This window comes from Camellia sinensis, chromosome 5 (assembly GCF_055761805.1).
Source record: "Camellia sinensis isolate YWXY chromosome 5, ASM5576180v1, whole genome shotgun sequence".
Taxonomy (NCBI): Eukaryota; Viridiplantae; Streptophyta; class Magnoliopsida; order Ericales; family Theaceae; genus Camellia; species Camellia sinensis.
Window position 1 is genome coordinate 131035752 of NC_138965.1, and position 20177 is coordinate 131055928.

A 20177-nucleotide genomic window follows, 5' to 3' on the forward strand; every position below is an offset into this window, starting at 1 on the left:
TTTTCAAAAGCAAAATATTTTGTGCGGTCCCGCGAAGACCTGTGTGGAATCGCTCTTGAGATTGTGCAGCTTAGGATCACTCTCAGCCTCGAGACTTGAGTCTTCACTTCCAAACCTTGAACTTGAATTCAGAAGGTTCAACGGTCAACTATGATGTGAGGCCTGTGTGGCCGGATTTGAAGCAGCCCTCAAACAAGAGGCCAGGAAAGTCAGGTCAAGAAGATCAGATTTCATCAGAAGAAGCTTACAAAGCAAAACAGAAGCCATTCTCCTGGATTCAGATGACTTTAGGATCTCAAAACCATTTGACATGGACAAAGCTACACTTTTACCCTTGAGAGGCTCGCTGGGTCGAAAATCCGGAAGGGCGACCCAGGCAAAAGTTAGAGCAAGAGAAAAATACAAAAAAAAAAGAAGCAAAAAACGCAAAAAGAAAAAAAAGAGAGAACAAAAAAGAAAGATGCAAAGAAAAGAACAAAAAAATCAAGAAAATTAAAAAAAAAAGAAAAGAATTGAAAAGAAAGAAAAACAAAGCTCGCAAGGTCGAAAACCCACAACGGGCGCTCTTGGCAAAAGTTAGAGCCTAAAAAGGAGAGGTTAAATACCCGAGTGTACCTTAACCCCGAACTACGTAAGGCTTGATTCCCATCATCGGGATACGTAGGCAATTTCATTCTGAAGTCCAGCCCTAAAACACTTCAAATTCGATCATGTCCATGTAATGGTTCTGATAATCTTTTCCTTCTCTGTATCCGAGAGTTCGATTGCAATCATCGCTCTGAGGACTGATTACAATACACTGCGGTGTCATTCAAACAAGGGGCAACTTTCCGTTGCCATACAGTTTGCCATGGAGTGCCTTTCAAACAAGGAGCAACTTTCCGTTGCCGTGCAGCTCTTTTCAAGCAAGGGGCAATTTTCCTTCGGATCTGAAGTTGTGCATCTCAAGGGTAGGTTCCGTGCTTGTTGAGCATTGCCCATTTACAAAAATAATTTTTGAGAATTTTTATTGAGGTTGACTGATCTCTCGAAAATTATTCCATCTTTTCCAAAACTGGACCATTTCTTGGACCCAAAAAGGAAAATTTTCAGTGCTCATAGCCTGACTTGCATGATTTCAAATCAAAAATCGAACAAGTATGTTAATCTGACTCTCATATTGGTCAAAACTGTTTCGGTAGAAAGCAAAAACAAAAAATGGTCAAAATAATGAACTAGGGGCACAGTTGAGTCAGGCTTCCTGTCTTTCTCCCGTTGTCAATGCATCTGCCAGAAGGGCACTCTACCTGCCAGAATAAGGCACAGCTGAAGTTAACAACAAAGGGCAGAAAGCTCTCACATCCTTCAAACCAACGAGGTATCAAGCCATGTGCGAAGCACGAACTAGAATGGGGCAAGATATTCCACTCCATCACCTGGACAAGTCTTATCACGTCCAAGCTCCCTAGCAAAGCGTCATCAACTGATGTTAGCTGCGGATTTGCCACACACCCAGTTGTAGCGCAACCCTTCCGTGGGAGGAATTCACTAGCTGTGAGCGGAAGAAAGAAAATCTAGCAGAATGCTAGGGGCACGAGCCCACAATTTGCTGTTTATCCATCAACCACCCAGGGGAGGGATGAAAAAATGAGAGATTGAAGAATAGAGAGATGTGCGATGAGAGAAAAAGTGAGAAAAGGGCTTTTTCAGAAAAATAGAGCTTGAGGGCCGAGTGATGTGAGGATCACAAATGAGAGAGGGTGGGGAACAATACCCGGTGAAACAGGCTCCCTGTGCACGTCTGTGTGTCGTGTCTTTTGTTTTGTTTGTCTCGATTCTTGCTTTGAGTCATTCCGAGCGTGTCTCGATGTGTTTAGGTTGTTTTACTTTGTTTTTCCTTTGTTGAGTGGCGTTTAGGTTGTGTGCCTTTTATTTCCTTGTTGAGTTGTCTTGCTGTGTGCAGTCGTAGGCTCAATACCCGGTTGAAAACTCATTTCTCAATTTCAAAAAAAATCAACTTGTGCTCAGAGTGCTGTGCCATTCTCCACATTTGTGCAAAATAAGATTTGTTCTTTCATAAAACTGCAGGGTCCACCCCCGATAAGTGTGAACGGTAAAACAAGGACCTATCTGAAGCTATATAAGTTTCGGACTGCAAAGCAAAAGAAAATAGGGAAAATTTTGAGCATCTGAGTGTGTTTCACCTTCAGAAAATTCTGAGATTGCATTCCATATGTACCTCTTCAGGCCTTGCCAGTGCCCTGAAGAATGAGTGTGCCTCTACTCCAAGCTTAAGCATGCTTCAAGTCAGAATGGCAATTAAAGCAGCAGCAGCAGATGTTATCTCTCGCCAATATGAACAGGGTGTGCCCTTTTTGAGCTGAGTGTGTTGCAAAGTCCTCTAAGAGGTAAATCAGAGGCACCAGAGTACATATTTGATGCTCCTCTACTACATAGAATGTGCACTTTCATATACACTTCTGTGACATGCGTGCCGCACATCGTTATGATTCATGCATAGAATATGCTTGCTTTCGATTCTACATAGAATTTGCTTTCAATATTGCATAGAATATGCTCCTGTTTCTTGCATAGAAAATGCTCGTATCTTTTGCATAGAAAATGCACTATTCCATGCTTGCATAGAAAATGCACCTCATTTGCATAGAACATGCATTCACTCGCACTATTTTGTGCATTACATTTCAAAAATCAATCACGCTGTTTAGCGTATCGCACTGTTTAGTGCATTTCAAATCAATCGCGCTGTTTAGCGTATCGCACTGTTTGGTGCATTTCAAATCAATCGTGCTGTTTAGCGTATCGCACTTTCTTGTGCATTTCAAATCACTCGCACTGTTTAGTGCATTTCAAATCAATCGCGCTGTTTAGCGTATCGCACTGTTTAGTGCATTTCAATTGCGTTGTTTAGCGTATCGCACTGTCTTGTGCATTTCAAATTCAATCGCGCTGTTTAGCGTATCACACTGTTTAGTGCATTTCAAATCAATCGCGCTGTTTAGCGTATCGCACTGTTTAGTGCATTTCAAAATCACTCGCACTGTCTAGTGCATTTCAAATCAATCGCGCTGTTTAGCGTATCGCACTGTTTAGTGCATTTCAAATCAATCGCGCTGTTTAGCGTATCGCACTGTTTAGTGCATTTCAAAATCACTCGCGCCATTTTGGGCATCGCACTGTTTTGTGCAGTTTACATTTCGCGCTATTTTACGCACCTCACTCGCACTGTCTTGTGCATTTCAAATCACTCGCGCTTTCTTGCGCATTGCACTGTTTTGTGCGCCTTACTTGCATTTTGCATACATTCCATCGCGCTATCTTGCGCATCTCACCTGTACTTGTTAGTGCATTGTATCGCGTTATCTCGCGCACCTTATCTGTTTAGCACTGTTTTGTACATTCACTCTGCATCGCACTGTCTTGTGCGCTCCCCGGTCTAGGAGACCTTAAATCCTCTAAAGGTGCAATTCCTTTGGTGTTTGTCGTGCCCGAACAACTTCCGGTGGTCTGGTATAGCCACCTGCCTGTGTTCGCAGTGAGTTCCTAGGAGACCAACTGAGACGATGGAAACTAGAGTTCAAATGGCTCATGCCTAGAACGCAAAGGTTCGAGATTTCCGAGACTAAAGTCTGGTTTAAATACCCAGAGGCGTGTCCTCGGCTTGAAATCTGTATGAAAGCCCCATAGGTTGAGATAGCGTGTATGCACCTCAATTCTGGATACTGAACCAACCTAGTCTGTCACCCTGTTGGAGAATAGGGAAAGCTGCGACCATAGTCAGGGAGAAAAGTAGTACCTGTGGTTCAACCAAGAAGAAGCGACAGATCCCCAGCACCATCAGGCACGATATTGTATCTACGGTTCATTTGAGGCTGGTGCGACCAGACGAATCGCGCAGGTATCGTATCTTCTCCGTGTGGGACGCGACGAGAATTGAGCAATTCTCCGCATTCTTAACTGCATGAAATGTAGTTGTTGCTTTGCATTCATACTTAAAAACTATTACATCTATTTGCGAATACTTGCTTCATTATAGCTCTTTTGCATAATCATGAGTGATAGTCGGCTTCGCGTAGTGTATAAGTCCAACTTTCAAAACCGGCTTCGCGTAGAGTATAAGTCCAATCTTCAAACCGGCTTCGCGTAGCGTATAAGTCCAACTTTCAAAACCGGCTTCGCGTAGCGTATAAGTCCAATCTTCAAAATCTTCTTGCATATCATTTTACATTTTGCCCCCTTTGCCTACGGGCATGCCTGCGGGCACATTTCTTCGCTATTTTATATGTTAGTCTAAGTCTTCGGCCTTGTCAAAAATGGGTCGTCTCTAGGCTTTGACATTCACTCCCGTCACTTATGACTTCCGAGTTCTGTCAAAGAGGGGCAACTGTAGACACCCCATTTTTGACCGACCTTAAGACTCAGACATCACCGATTGAGCGCTCGGTGACGTTGCATAATGTGCTCGTTCAGAAGTCTCAGAGTCGCGGCCGTGAGCCCTGCCTCCGGACTTCCGAACCCTCTTCTGTGCCTTGCCTCGGTTTACGAACCAGACTCGATTTTCTCTGTTTCTTTTCCCGAGGGGAGGGAGAGGTCCTGTAGACCATCTCTCAGTGGCCGTGGGCTACATTTTGTGGCCACAGGCCATTTTGTCCATTTCGGAGCCCGATTTCCGGTTTTTCGGGACCGTTGGCCGTGTGCTTCGGTTCGGGACCGCCTAACCATCTCCGTTTGCTCTAAATTTTGGCACACTTCTTACTTACTCCCTTTTGAGGGACACTGGGGTCTGAGAAACCCACTTCGTGGCCGAATGCCACTTTCGGTGTTTAACAGCCCATTTTTGGGACCCCGAACTGCGCGTTTTAGCCCCCGAACACTCGTTTTGCATCGGTTTTCGTTCATTTTTGGCAGGTACCTCTGTTTTATCACCAGGAAGGTCATTGAAGGGTGGGAGGCCAGCAATTATCTTGGCAAACCAGTTTTTACTCCTCCGGCGCCCTCCGATGCCCGTTTTTCGCACTTCCGGGCCAATGTTGAACACCTTAGAGCCATTTTCTTCAAACCCAAACCACATATTTGTGATGTACACACATGGGAGGACCCTAAAAGTTCATGGCCGGCCACTAATGCTTCTTGACCCTTTTGAACCCCTCCTTCCGGGCCAATGTTGAACACCTTGGAGCCATTTTCTTCAAACCCAAACCACATATTTGTGATGTACACACATGGGAGGACCCTAAAAGTTTATGGCCGGCCATTAATTCCATTTGAACCTTTTGAACCCCTCCTCAAAATGGCTTGTTCTCTCTCCTGTTTTAGAGTTTCCAAATTCGAACCACAGGGTTGTGAAGAGGAGACCTGGGAGGCCACCAATATGTGGTGGCCGGCCACTATTTCAAGTTGACCCTTTTGACCCCTAGCTGGCCGGCTAGGGGGGGTGGCCGGCCGGCCACTTTCAAGCCCAAAAACCAACCGGCCATTTTCCTTGTGCCAGGAACTTTACAGCTGTGTAGCCCTTTCCCCTAGAAAATATCCCAATCCGGAGGATATTTTGTGGGGGAAAACTTGCATATTTTCCCCCACCTTTTGCCCCTCCTTTACTCCCCTTTTCTTGTCCATATAACCAGCTGGTGGCATCACATTTAGGGGTTAGAAAATTTGCTCTTCAAGGCTAGATACATAATTCTCCCTCCATCCCTCTCATTTTGCTTGAAAACTCCAAGTCCTACACCTTGTTTTCTTCATCACCACCAAGCTCTACCACCACCACTCCATCTCAGAAGAAAGGAGAGGAATTTCAGAAGCTTAGAGGCAACAAATTTGGTCCAAGAAGTTGCTAGAGTTTGGTCTACAAGGGTGAGTTGCCATTTCTCTCTTTTTAGCTCATTTCTTGCAACATTTCTTAGCCTCTCTTGCTTATTAATTTGAGCTCCGACCAAAACTGAAAAGGTCATTTTTTTGAGCTCATTTTCTTGTTTCATTAAGGGTTCAACCCTGTTTGAGCCCTCCATATTGCACTTGCTTCAATATCCTCCTTAAATACCGTTTTCTTACATGCTTTGGCAGCCTATCATGCTTCCATTTTTGGACGATTTACAGGCCTATAGATGGCCTTATTTTGACCTTCTTAACATGTTTCATTAAGGGTCTTTGGCCATTTGTGGAATATTTTGCATACTTCATGTTATAGCCTCCTTTGAGCCTCATTTTGCATTGCATTTCTAGCATGTTTGTATATTGTTTTGGAGTTTTTTACAGTTCTGAAAATATGCTTATTTTTTATCCCTCTTCAATGTTGTAGAAGGGAATTTTTCAGTTTGGGCATTGCATATACCACTTGCCTCTTTGGCCACCTTTTGGTCCATTTTCTTGCATAAGAACTTAGCCTTATTTATGTTTGTTTTTGAGGTTTTTACAGTTCTGTGAAAGTGCCTATTTTTGGTCCCTCTTCAATTTTGTTGAAGGGTCCTAACCCATTTGGAGTTTGCAGCTGTGAGTTGCTTCATAATCTCATGTTTAGGGCCGTTTTCGCATGCTAATTTTTCCCTATCTTTTCCTGCTGTTTGGCCATGTTTTGTACTAGAAAAATGCTAATTTTGGGACTGCCTTGCTTCTGTATTTTCATTGCATATCCATATTGTGCATGTTTGGTATAGCTATAGGCCATTTCGGGTCCCAAAATTCACGTTTCGGGACTATTCCGTGCATCGGGTGTGTTTTCGCCTCATTTCGGGGCTGTTTTCCCCCACATTTCATTGCTGAAAATCCATTAACATATTTGCATGTCATTCCCATGCCATTGCATTGCATATGCCATTGCCTCGGTTTGCGTGCCCGTGTGCACGCATTTCGAGGCACTTCATTTTCATCCACTGGCCTCTTGTGTGAGTGTGGCTGAGGCTCTCTCATGTTATTATAAGTCCATGTTGCATTCTATATCGCATTTCCATATCATTTGCATTGCATATGTCATTGCCTCGGTTTGCGTGCCCGTGTGCACGCATTTCGAAGCGCTTCATTTTCATTCATTGGCATCCTATGTGAGTGTGGCTGAGGCTCTCTCATGTTAGTATAAGTCCATGTTGCATTCTGCATACCATTTTTGCCGCATTTGCATTGCATATACCATTGCCTCGGTTTGCGTGCCCGTGTGCACGCATTTCGAGGCACTTCGTTTTCATCCACCGGCCTCTTATGTGAGCGTGGCTGAGGCTCTCTCATGTTAGTGTAAGCCCATATCGCATTTTCATATCATTTGCATTGCATATGTCATTGCCTCGGTTTGCGTGCCCGTGCGCACGCATTTCGAGGCGCTTCATTTTCATCCATCGGCATCCTATGTGAGTGTGGCTGAGGCTCTCTCATGTTAGTGTAAGCCCATATCATATTTCCATATCATTTGCATTGCGTATGTCATTCTCTCGATTTGCGTGCCCGTGTGCACGCATTTTGAGACATCTCATTTTCATAGCATCGTGCATGCTAGGCTGTATCTTAGTTGCATTCATGCATATCATGCATATTGCATCGTGTTCGGGATAGGAATTACCCCGGGCACGGGAAACGAGGTGCGTTTCGTACTCCGAGTGACGGAACGTGTCTCAATTCCCAGTCACCGACACTCCGGATTACCCATGATGGAGTTAGGTTTTGTTGTGTTTATATGTGCATTCATTCTACATTGAATTGCACAATTCGACCCCTCGGCCATCATGCATCGATATGCGTGATTGGTGGCACGAGGATCGAGGCATGCATACATTTGTGAAAATACATTGTTATGTCCCTTTCCTGCTCTCTGTTGCAGCAAAATGAAGAATCAGCAACTTTTCGGAGTTTGACACGCATTTCAAGAATAGGCACAAACAGAGGCTAATTGGGGCATCGTCATGGATTTCCGCGCAAAAGCAGCCTAAATATACATCATTCATCAGAGTCAAGGCAGTCCCTGGCTTGCATGCCAGTTTATAGCTTTCCTAGATTAATTTGTAAATTAATTAGGATTTTTGTATATTATTCGGACTGTAATATTTGGACTGTAATATTCTTTTATTCGGGACTGTATTATTTATTCGGACCCTCTGCGCGAGGGCACAACTGTAATAAGTGTGCGTGTGTGTGTTGTATGTCTTCCAACCCCACGTCTTTCTCCCTTTCATTTATCCGCTTTTGATGGTTAGATTGGGGCATATTTCAATTAGCATACGGTATGATAGCATGTTTGCATTCATTCATCTGTTTTGCATGCACCGGGCTCGGCGCACCATACTAACTGCATTGTATTTTCAATTCCAAATTGAATACATGATAGTTGTAACATTTCATATGCCATGTTTAGAATAGCCGAGCCTATTTTAGTTGCATTTTGCATGTGTTGTATTAGGCATTTCTGTATACTTAGGATCATGCATGATTTCTAATATAGTTTCTATTTTGGCTTGGAGTACTCGGTAAGCTTTATGCTTTAGCATCCTTGCATGCGTGTGAGTGACTGCCATGAATAGCATGCTTACCATGAGGCTATATGCTTACGTGATATATCTGCCTGAATGCCTGTGGGTGAAGGTTGGGTTGTTTAAATTGGAACAAATCATTGACTGTTTGTTTTAAGCCCACTAGATAGTGGCAAAACCATCTTTCCTAAGCCCACCTGAGGGTGACCAAATCTGCATTTTAAGCCTACTTGCGAGTAGCAAACCATCTTTCAAAAATAAACATGAAATGTTTTGTTCCAATTCGGGTGACCCAGTCTATACTTATATGCTGTGCGCATCACATAGTAACCTAGGCTAATAACCGAAATAAGAACATACAATGTTTTCAAAAATAGATATCATGGTTAGTAGAGGCCGATCTTTGATCGGGCGAGCGGGGGTGCTCACGAAGTGACCTTCCGCAATCGTACCCAAGTTCCCGAGCCGAGGCAACTTTGGTGATGATGGACACGTGGCCTTTAGCACCGAGTCAGGGTTTCCTAAATTTCCCATAAAAAAACATTTAGGTGGCGACTCTGTATCTGGCAAAGCAGTCCATGTTTGGCACTTCTTTCAAAATCTGTTTTCTCAAAACGATTTGCCGGATTTGGACTCTTTGGTTCAGACTTAGAACCGTGACAAATTTGAGAGTCCTAAGCTGTAGTGACCCCAATATGAACGGAACGGGAGCTCGTCCCTCCCGGGGCGTTCGAGGACGTCTACAGCGCTTTTGATTTTATCTTTAATTGGTACTAATCTGGAAATTTAGATTTGCATGGGTGTTTTATGCACTTGTGTTCATGAATATGCTTATTAGTACATGATCATGTCTTGGTATGATATTGAATATGTTATGGTTATATTCCTTTTGTTCTTCAATTGATGATGCTCATGCTGATATGGATATTACTATCTTGTTAAGTTATTCTAACTTTAATTTAAGACATGTAACTCAACGGAAACTTTAATTGGGTGGTATTGGATTTTAAATCACTTGAATAATGAAGAGATGATAATGTGTTATGTATGGATTGATGGGATGTGCTCCCTAATTGAAGGTTAAGTCTTGCGCAAGCGGTTGTTGAGTAAACCCTAGAATGGAACGAACGTACTCAGACTCTTTGCGATAGTTTGATTGGTGAGATAAGGTTGGGTCCGGATGGGACATTCAGGAGGATAAAACTTTTTTGGAAGGATAAGGTTTGATTCTGGGTGATAAAACCTTTTTCTTTTTTTTTGTCCCTTTTGAGGCCCTGCGGTTGGCGCTATGTGGTATATAACCGTTGGTAGGCATCCGAGGTTAGTTCTGCAACAAAGCAGCAAAAGGGGGAGTTCCGAATAATCCAATGTCCAATTCTTGTGGTTGGGAGGATGAAATCTCTTTTAAAGATTTCTAGGATACTAACCACTAACATTATAACCTTTGTTATCTATTTGAATGACATGTTCCTTTCCTCTTCTATTAAAATTGTTATTATTGACTTGAATATCATGTTTCACTACTTGTTTGCTGTAAATATGATGGTGTATTGGATTGGGAAAAAGGGACGGGGTGTGTGCGCGTTTACTAGGCATTCAAAGCTCATGACGTTTCATGCCAGGTATTGAAGACAATTAGACCAGTTGAAGGCAAAGCTGAAGCATTTGGGGACGTACGGCTACCCTAGAAGGATAAGAAACTAGTTTGTAAACGTGTTTTGAGGCTGTAAGTGATAGATCCCATGTTGTATTTAAGACTTGATTTTGTAATTATTATATATTCATGCATGTCTTTTATATTACCCATCCCTTATGTTTCATCGACTCATATAGACCTTGTGTTAATATCTTGTTAAGATCTGTCAAAAGGATAGCTTTGCTATCTAAGGAGATTGGACTTTGAAGGGAGGCTAGTTTGACTCCTCTAATCTTTCCTGGGATCTTACTTGGTTATTGACCAAAGGACTCTTTGGTGACATTCTCTAACTTGTAATCTTAAATAAACCCTATATTTACTTGTTAATATATTCTCTGATGTTCCCGATTTTTGGGGCGTCATAGACACTCAACTAGCCCGGCAAACTCCCTTACGCCTATCTCCTCGGGAGAAATAACTTTGAATCTCATTATATGTACCAACAACAACTCAGGCATAGAGGACCTGAGTCCCATGAAATCTCAATGAACAACTTACAACTCTTAAAATCTCTTAAAGAATGGCGCTGAACTTGTTGCAACCATGGTCAGATCTTATGGGTTAAATTGTAACCGACCACCGCTACTTTGTGATTCAACGACAGTCTCTCAACCATCATTTATCAAATTCAACAAGTTGGACTATGTCCACGACATCTAGCTTCAGCAAATATAACTCCCTAAGTTAACCTCTGTCAAACACAAATCAGACATCGTGCATCCAAATAGATGACTAATCTCCTGATTTCAAAAATCAAAATGCTGAAGCAATCGTTCACATCACCCAACAATATCTCACATTTAAGAAGTTATTTGACAAGATTTCCTTCGTAGAGAACAAATGCTATTTAGCATCGCAGTTGAGTCAAAAGTAGATTATATTGAGAACATAAAATTTTGTTGGGCATACAAAATTTCAATCTAAAGACCCATGCATAGAGGTTTAGGCACAGGAATTCAATTCGATCTCAATAAAGATAAAAAAACTCTGAACCACAACAACATCACAAGAGATATGAAACAAGGCTATCTCAAGGAGAGTCATCCACAAGAAATAGCAGGAGCATAATTTGAGCAAAACCTCTTGCCTAATGAAATTATTGGCAATAACCTGCCTGATTTAGTTGAGTTAATAAAGAAGTGGGCTCTCACTAGCCCAGTCTTTATTTCAATGCACCACGTGCCAAAATCCAAGAAGTAATAGAATACCTCAGCTATCAAGAAGTTCTGTGATTACATCACATCAGGTGACGAAGATCAAGAGCTTGAGAATAACATGGTGTACACAACTCTGAGCACAAATATTGACTGGAAAGAATGAACTCTATTTGTCAAAAATAAGCTTCGCCAAGATAGAGCGAAGGCTGCCAAACTTAAACACCCAAAGCTCGTCTCGATACAATTCGTCAAAGTCATCACACCATGAAGAAAGTAATTGTCTCATGGCATAGTTTGACATTTTCTTGTACTTAGTACAACTCACCATTTGCATACACTTAGCAAAGTTCGCCATATGCCCTGGTCTTCTTGAACTTGGGGGCAAGAGGCCAGGCTAGGCACACATAAATTGAGTAAACCTTAGTCGAGCTAAGCATCAGAAAATAAGTAAGCCCTAGTCTTACTAGGCATCAAAAATTGAGTAAGCCTTAGCTGAGCTAAGCATCGGAAAATGAGTAAGCCTTAGCCGAGCTAAGGATCAAAAATTGAGTAAGCCCTGGTCTTACTAGGCATCAGAAATTAAGTAAGCCCTAGTCTTACTAGACATCGAAAATTGAGTAAGCCTTAGCTAAGCTAAGCATCGAAAAATGAGTAAGCCTTAGCCGAGCTAAGCATCAGAAATTGAGTAGGCCCCAGTCTTACTAGGCATTGGAAAATAAGTAAGCCCTAGTCTTACTAGGCATCGAAAATTAAGTAAACCCTAGCTGAGCTAAGCATCGGAAAATAAGTAAGCCTTAACCGAGCTAAGCATCAGAAATTGAGTAAGCCCTAGTCTTACATGGCATCAAAAATTAAGTAAGCCTTAGTCTTACTAGGCACCGTGAGTAAGCCTTAGCTGAGCTATGCATCAAAAAATGAGTAAGCCTTAGTTGAGCTAAGCATCAGAAAATAAGTAAGCCCTAGTCTTACTAGGCATCAGAAATTAAATAAGCCTTAGCCGAGCTAAGCATTAGAAATTGAGTAAGCCTTAGCTAAGTTATGCATCAAAAATTGAGTAAGCCTTAGCCAAGCTAAGCATCAAAGAATGAGTAAGCCTTGGTCTTACTAGGCATCAAACACTAAAGTCCTAGCCAAGCTAGGCATATTGAGCAGTATTATCAACACTAGGATCAAAAGAGTATGCTTGGCTCTCATAGAAAACCATCAATCAGTACAAAAGTCAATCTCTCCGACACATTCCATGCTTGTACAATATCAAGGGTGATGGAATACCAAACAACACATCAAAGCCAACTGCCAAACAAAAGCAAGGAAAGACCTACGAAGGTCTACTCTCAAAGCCTACTTAAAGGTAGTAGTTTGACGACTAGGTTGTCAGCTTATCTTGCCTGGAGCAAGGGAAAACCTATGAGCATCTACTATTAAAGTCTACTTAAGGGCAGTAGTTCGGTGACTAGGTCATCATCTTATCTAGCCAAGGGAATAAAAGACCTATGATGGTCTTAGCAACATAATTGTCAAAAGCAATAGATTGGAAAAACAAGAAAGATAACATACATAAAATAAGTGACCACGTTAGAATGATTGCAAAATCAAAGGTATTGCACAAAAAAGATCGGAGGGTACGTGAAAAATATTCACATTCTACAAGATAAAGGCAAATAAAGCCAATTTATGACAAGTATAGGATAGAAAACTAACTTGATTATAGAACTAACAAAGGTATAAGAGTCTACCAGAGATAAGAAAAGTTTTCACATCTTCTCACGTCGATCGACAGAAACGAAAACTTGAGGGCAATTGTGGAGGGATAAAACTTAACCCATGTGAGGTGGGCCCACACAATGCCTACATGGGAATAGAATCAAGATAATAAAATAATACCTTGAAATGCAACTTGCCAACTCGCCAAGTTGTTCTGGCATATATGCATCAGATGAATTTTTAGCCATACAAGTGGCTCATTTTCATTAGACCAAACTGGTAGTTTAACCTCATTAGACAAAACGAGTGGCAAGTTAGCCTATATAAAGGGATGTAATCTTCAACTCTAGGGGAGGAAGTATGCCTAAACTATTCTATTTACTTATTCAATTTGATTTAGATATATGCTATCTAACTTGATCGTCAGAGTGCCTTTCGGCCGACAACCGCTGGTCAGGAGGCACTAACTGTTTATTCTTTTTGCAAATTAGGAATGGTGTGGCTCAATTCTTTATTAATCTCTTGATTAATATATGTGGGATAATTTTTACCTCCACAGTCCATATCTTGACCTTTTATAGAAGATCTTTGTCTTGGGCCACTAGTGGGGATGGGTTTCAATTTCACTGAGTTATGGGTCTTATGAGTTGATCCGTTAAACCAGGTCCTCACTAATTGTATATATATTAGTAGTCCTATTTCGAGTGATGTTATAGTCGAAAGAAGTGAATTAAAATTATTTATCGAGCCCTAATTGACTTGCCCATCTTAGTTACGGTGATTAATCTAGTAGGAAAGGCGAGGACTTATCAAGTGCAAGTGTATGAAGACCCAGTAGTCAATAACTGTAGTGTAATAGCAATTATAGCTACCAGAAAAATGAAGTCATGGAATCTAATTTGCCACATGAGGTCGATCACTTTTCCAAAAACAGGGGTCAGGATGATGCTACACATACGGAGACAGATGACAATGGAGATAAAGGTAGTGGAAGGTGGTAAATCTGTAGAGGAGGATGACGAGGATGATGTGGCAAAAAGTGTTGAAAGGTCAATCAATGGAAATCACACGGTGGAAGGGCTGTCAGATGATGTAGATGGAGGTAATGATTGTATGCCTGGTTCAGTGGTTAAAGAAACTGAGTGTGCTCTAGGGAAACCAAGCGTTGGGGGCTGCACTAATGAAATAGGGGTGGTGCAGGTGGTCTGTTCAAGAATAATGGAGAATGGGGGAGCTCAAGAGGTCGATGATCAGATTTGCACTATTGGCTATATGAATAGTTTGAATGGATTGGAGTGTGGCAGGCCCAATATTAATTTAGAAGTTGTGTTAAATGGAGCCCAATTTGAGCCTATGACTAATAGGCCAAGGAGGGTGGTTAATTCAAATTTGAGTGATTGTATAGCCCAGTCCAAGGCTTTGTCTACAGTGGGGAACTCAGCCTTCAAGGATAAACAACAGAGGGATGGCCCATTGCAGAGGGCTACTGCTAGAACAATGAGAAAGGACGATCTAAAGATGAAAGGCACTGAACAGAGGAAAGGAAGAAGGAGGAAGGGTGCATATTCAAACCAAAAGGGGTTGTTATTTAGTAATTGTCTAAAAAATAGGGCAATACTTAGAGCGGCAGCAGCAGCTATATCCTTATCAGTGTCTCAAAGTACCAATTCAAAAAATACAAGAAAGTTGCTTAATGAAGCTCAAGCAACGATTGAGGTGGGGAAATTATTAGGGTTAAACTGTGAAGGGAAAGAAGATGAAGTGGTGAGAAGAATAGTTGAGTTGGAGGAAAAAGATTTGGAAAGAGTTGAAAGGAGGGGTGAGATGGCTTAAGCTGTTGGGATCATAAAGGAGAGTAGGAGCTGTGATGTTGGTGTTAATGAAGATCATGTCATGGAATGTTAGAGGTCTTCGACGACCTGAAAAAATGAGTAAAATTAAAGCATTGGTAAGGGAAAGAAAAGTTGATGTTTTGATGCTACAAGAGACGAAGAGAGATAGTGTAGGCAGTAATTTTGTAAAATCCTTATGGCCAGGGATGGAAATGAGTTTTGTGGAGGTTGATGCAAAGGGAAGTGCAGGTGGCTTGCTTTGTATTTAGAATACACAGATTTTTTAGTTGATTGATTACTGTAGTTCAAGGAATTTCATTATGCTTTCAGGTATCTCTTCTGAATCGTTCCATTGTGTTATTTGTAATATATATGCTCTGAATGATATGTTAAAGAGGAGTCAATTATGGGAGAGTCTTATTAATCTTAAATTGTCTTTCCCCCATCCTTGGTGTCTGGGTGCTGATTTTAATGAAATTAGATGTATCAGTGAAAGGAAAGTGTGTTCAAGGAGGGAGAGGGGAATGAGAGATTTCAATAATTTCATTGATAGTTTGGAATTAACTGATTTACCTATGCAAGGAAGATTATTCACATGGTGTAATGCAATAGATGGGGATAGGTGGAGTAGGACTGACAGGTTTCTACTGGACCCTGCTTGGTTGGAGAGGTATAAACTTAAACAATGGGGATTGTCCAAAGGTATTTTTGATCATTGCCCAGTTCTACTGATGGAGGATACAAGGGATTAGGGGCCAAAACCTTTTAGGTTTATTAATGCATGGTCATTACACCCTCAATTTAAGAATGAAGTGAAAAAGGTCTGGGAGGAGGCTCAGGTTTCGGGATGGGCTAGTTTCAGAATCCTGCATAAATTGAAAAGCTTGAGGGCACATCTAAGATGGTGGAATCTGGAGGTATTTGGAAATATTGATGATCAACTTAAAAAAGCTGAAGTTGAATTACATGAGTGGGACTTGAAAACTGAATCCAGATCCTTGTTCGAATCAGAGGTGAAAAAAAGAAGAGAGGTTGGAAGTCAAGTTTGGAATCTCAGTAGAAGAAATGAGAGGTTGTGGTTACAAAAGTCCAGAATGTCATGGGCACAAAATGGAGATAAAAATACTAAATTGTTTAACTTTATGGCAAGTAATAGGCAGAGGAAAAGTTTATTGGGCTCAGTGAAGGAAAATGGTGTTGTGGTTGAAGATCCAAGTATGGTCAGGCAAGTAGTGAAGAATCATTTCAGAAGAGTGTTTGCTGAAAACTGGAGGTGTAGGCCTAAGTTTTTAGGTCCTTTCTCATCTATTAGTCTTGCTGATTCAAAGGATGTGCTAGAGTCAGAGTTCAGTGAAGCAGAAATTTGGGCAACCATTAAAGCTTGTGATGTAAATAAGGCCTCTAGGCCAGATGGTTTCAATCTGTATTGCATTCAAAAGTGCTGGTCTATAATGAAAGGTGAGTTCATTAAGTTGTTCTCTGAGTTTCACAGTAATGGGAAGTTGGCTAAAGGGGTAAACAGCTCTTTCATCACTTTGATTCCTAAAAAGGAGAATCCCACAGATTTGAGTGAGTACAGACCAATTAGTTTGGTTAGCTTAATTTACGAAGTGTTGGCTAAAGTGTTATCTAGAAGGTTAAGTCAAGTGTTACCTAAACTCATAGGTGAAGTACAAACTGCTTTCCTTGGCGGTAGGTGCATCCTTGATGGGGTTTTAATTGCTAATGAGGTGGTGGATTGGTGGAAGAAGGCAAGGAAAAAAGGAATCATTATTAAACTGGATTATGAGAAGGCATACAATTCAATTAATTAGGAGTTTTTGCTATCAACGATGGAAAACTTTGGGTTTGGTGCAAAACGGGTGGAGTGGATTAAGTCGTGCATTTGTTCATCAAGGGTATCAATGCTTGTGAATGGGTCACCTACAGCAGAATTTTCTCCTCAAAAAGGGTTGAGGCAAGGTGATCCACTCTCATCTTTCCTTTTTAATATAGTGGCTGAAGGCCTAAATATTTTATTGGAGAGAGCAAAAGAAAAGTGGTTGATCAGAGGAGCTTCAATTGGTCATAAGGAGCTGAAAGTTTCTCATTTACAATTTGCAGATGACACCATTATTTTTTGTGAAGCTACTTGGGATGAAATCATTATGATTAAAAGAATTCTAAGGTGTTTTGAGATAATATCAAGTCTAAAGATTAATTTTCACAAAATTTTTGTTTGTGGAATTGGTGTAGAAGAGGGGTTAGTTAAGGAGTTTGCTACAAAACTTAATTGCCTCAGTCAGAGGTTACCTTTTACATATCTTGGCCCTCTAGGGGCAAATCCAAGGAGAAGCAGCACATGGCAACCAGTGGTGGAGAAGTTTAAAAAGAAGTTAGCATCTTGGAAGATAAGGTTCTTGTCCTTTGCAGGAAGATTGACACTAATTAAATTAGTCTTGTCAAGTCTACCAGTGTATTTTTTTATCCATATTTAAAATGCCTGTTGGTGTTGCTAGAACAATTGATGGGATTCAATCCAACTTCTTGTGGAGAGATTCCAAAACTAGAAGGAAAATTCACCTAGTTAGTTGGAAGGAGGTGTGTAAAAGTAAAGCTTAAGGGGGGGTTGGGTGTGAGGAGTCTCAATGATGTTAATGTGTGTTTAATGTTAAAATGGTGGTGGAGATATGGTTCGGAACATAAATCACTATGGAAACAGGTGATCTGTAGTAGATATGGTGGTGCTGGGGGAAGGTGAAGTCCTGCACCAGTGGAAGATGACAGGGTTTCTAAGGTGTGGAAGGATATTGTATCAATAGCCTCATCAAATATTGTTGTGGCTGAGTTTTTTTCACAAAATTTCAATATTATTTTGGGGAATGGGAAGAGGATTCATTTTTGGACAGACAGGTGGTTTAACAATATCAGTCTCAGGAATGAATTTCCTAGATTGTACAGTCTATCAACTGAGAAGGAAGGCTCACTGCAAACTTTCTATCAAAGAAGAGGGCAGGATGGTGAGTGGAACCTAGAATTTAGAAGATCCCTCTTAGCTTGGGAGGAGAAGGAGGTCCAAAGGCTGAATGTGTTATTGTCAGAGGCACCTAATCTGAATCATGTGTCTGAGGACACCTTTTTGTGGTTGGCCAATAATTCAGGTGTGTTTTCTGTGGCTTCAGTATGGAAAAGGTTGAAATTAGTTAATGGGCCCATGCTTAGCATTTCAAAGTTCCTGTGGAGAAATTCAGCTCCTCCAAAGGCTCAGTTTTTCAGTTGGTTAGTCTGGAAATGAAGAATAAAGACTGCAGATTTTATGCAACGGATTGGAGCTCTAACTGTCAATGTCAGTTCTTTGTGTGTGTTTTGCAAGACAAAGGTGGAATCAATTAATCATGTGCTGCTGTTATGTCCATTGATCTGGAAATTATGGTCTGAGTTGATAAATTGGTAGGAGATAAAGTGGGTAACTCCAGGTTCAGTGGATGTTTTGTTACAGTGGTGGTCTGGTATCAAATTGAGAAAGCAGGAATTGGATATTTGGAAGGTTGTGCCTATGGTCATGTTATGGTCTGTATGGAAACTTAGGAATGATTGCTTGTTTAATAATGGAAGTGCGGAATTTACAGAGATGGTTGAGCTATTGAAAGTTAGAGTTGCTTTTTGGGTGAAATCAAATTGTAAGGGAGTGAAGTACTCAGTGCATGATATTGTGGCAAATTTGAAGCAGGTGAGAGGTTGTTTGGTATAGGAGGTCTGCTGGTGTCTGAAGATGATACGTATGTTGTTGTCTGGTGTTGGTGTACAGAGGTTGCCCCTGTTGTCTAGTGATGTTTGTATGCTGCTGTTGGAAAATCAGTGGTTGGTGCTGGTGATGGGTTGTATGGCATACAAGGCTTGCTGTTGTATGTTCTGGGCTGGTCTGTTTGCTGTTGTTCTAGCCTGATGTTATATACTGCTGTTTATGAGGCCTGGTGCAGTATGATGCTGCTGTGATGCTGTATGTTGTTGCTGTGCTACTGTGATGTTGTGCTGCTAAAGTGTTTTGTTGTTGTTTTGTTGTGTTGCAGAAATGTTTTTGTTGTTATCTGTTATGCTATGGTGTTGTTCTATTTTTCTTTTGGTTGTTCTTGATTGGTTTCTCAATAATCTTGGGTCTAGTGCGAGCAAATGATTGTACTCCCTTTACAGTGTCAACTTAGTTGGGATTGTGGAAGTTACCTTAGATACTTTGTGCACTCCCCAGTTTTATTGATGTAATTTGCATGTAAAGTGATATTTTTATCAATAAATCTTTTATTTTTGCTAATAAAAAATTAGTAAAAGAAATCTTTATTAAAGCAAGAAGAAAGAGGAAATTATATTTCAGTGGAGGTTTGAATAATTATTCTTAGATTAGTAATAAACAATATAGATATTAAAAAATAAAATTATAATTTTTTTCATGTTTTCATTTTTAAAAATTTCTCTAATAGGTAATTTCCTCAAGGGGTGAAAAAAAAAAAAAAAGACTACAAATTCTAAGTCTTAAGCGACACAACCTTTTGGTTATTACAAAAATGTTTTCTCTCATCTTTTTCCTCCCCATTTCATATTCAGTAGCATAATTTTTATTTTTAAAAATGTTCTAAGAAAATCTCAAGAATTGCTATCTATATGGCGTTGTTATATACTGAAGGCAATTTGTTAGGAATCCTTAGCAAACTCTTATGAGTGTAGGCAAATTCTGCCTTAAAGAAAATGTTCAACGTGCCTCAAACTTGTACATTCTGTTTCTAAATATGTGAATTTATCCCCTTCTCCTCCTTTCAAAAAAAACCAGTGATTCCAAATTGAGTTGTGCCATGATAAACCTTTTAGCTATCAACTTTAGAACTCCAACTATACCTATAGGCCATGTTTGTTTGGGCGGACTGGATTAGTATTCCTATGACTAATAGTCCTAGGACTACAATCCGTTGGATTATGTATCCTATCTTAACTAATAGTCAAGTTTAAAATAATTAATCCGTACTTCAATTGTTTAACCAAACATCGGATTAATAATTTTATTGGACTATTAGTCCAATCCCAAGCTCATGTCCACCCAAACAAACATGACCATAACATATTAAGGCCTCGTCTAGGAATTGATTATTTTTGTTAACTTTTTATAAAAATGTGTGCAGAAAATAAAAAAAAATAATATAATAATTTATAATGATTTTTTTTTTTTAATATTATAAACCCAACCTTCCAAACGAAACCTGAGTACTAGCAGACCTATAGGCCCACCATCAAAAGCTCATCAAACCACCTTGATGTAATTGAAGTTGCCCACATCCAAAAAAAAAAAAAAAAAAAATTATGAGCAAAGGAA

At 40.5% G+C, this 20177-nt stretch overlaps 1 protein-coding gene across 1 annotated transcript; it reads left to right on the forward strand.

Annotated features, from left to right (window-relative positions):
• The first annotated feature begins 16671 nt into the window (after window positions 1-16671).
• Window positions 16672-18843, forward strand: LOC114310213 (uncharacterized). The gene is made up of 4 exons (XM_082872098.1): window positions 16672-17234; window positions 17338-17419; window positions 18273-18548; window positions 18799-18843. Exons 1-4 carry the CDS (start codon window positions 16672-16674, stop codon window positions 18841-18843), a joined length of 966 nt encoding a protein of 321 aa, XP_082728224.1.
• Window positions 18844-20177: the final 1334 nt, after the last annotated feature.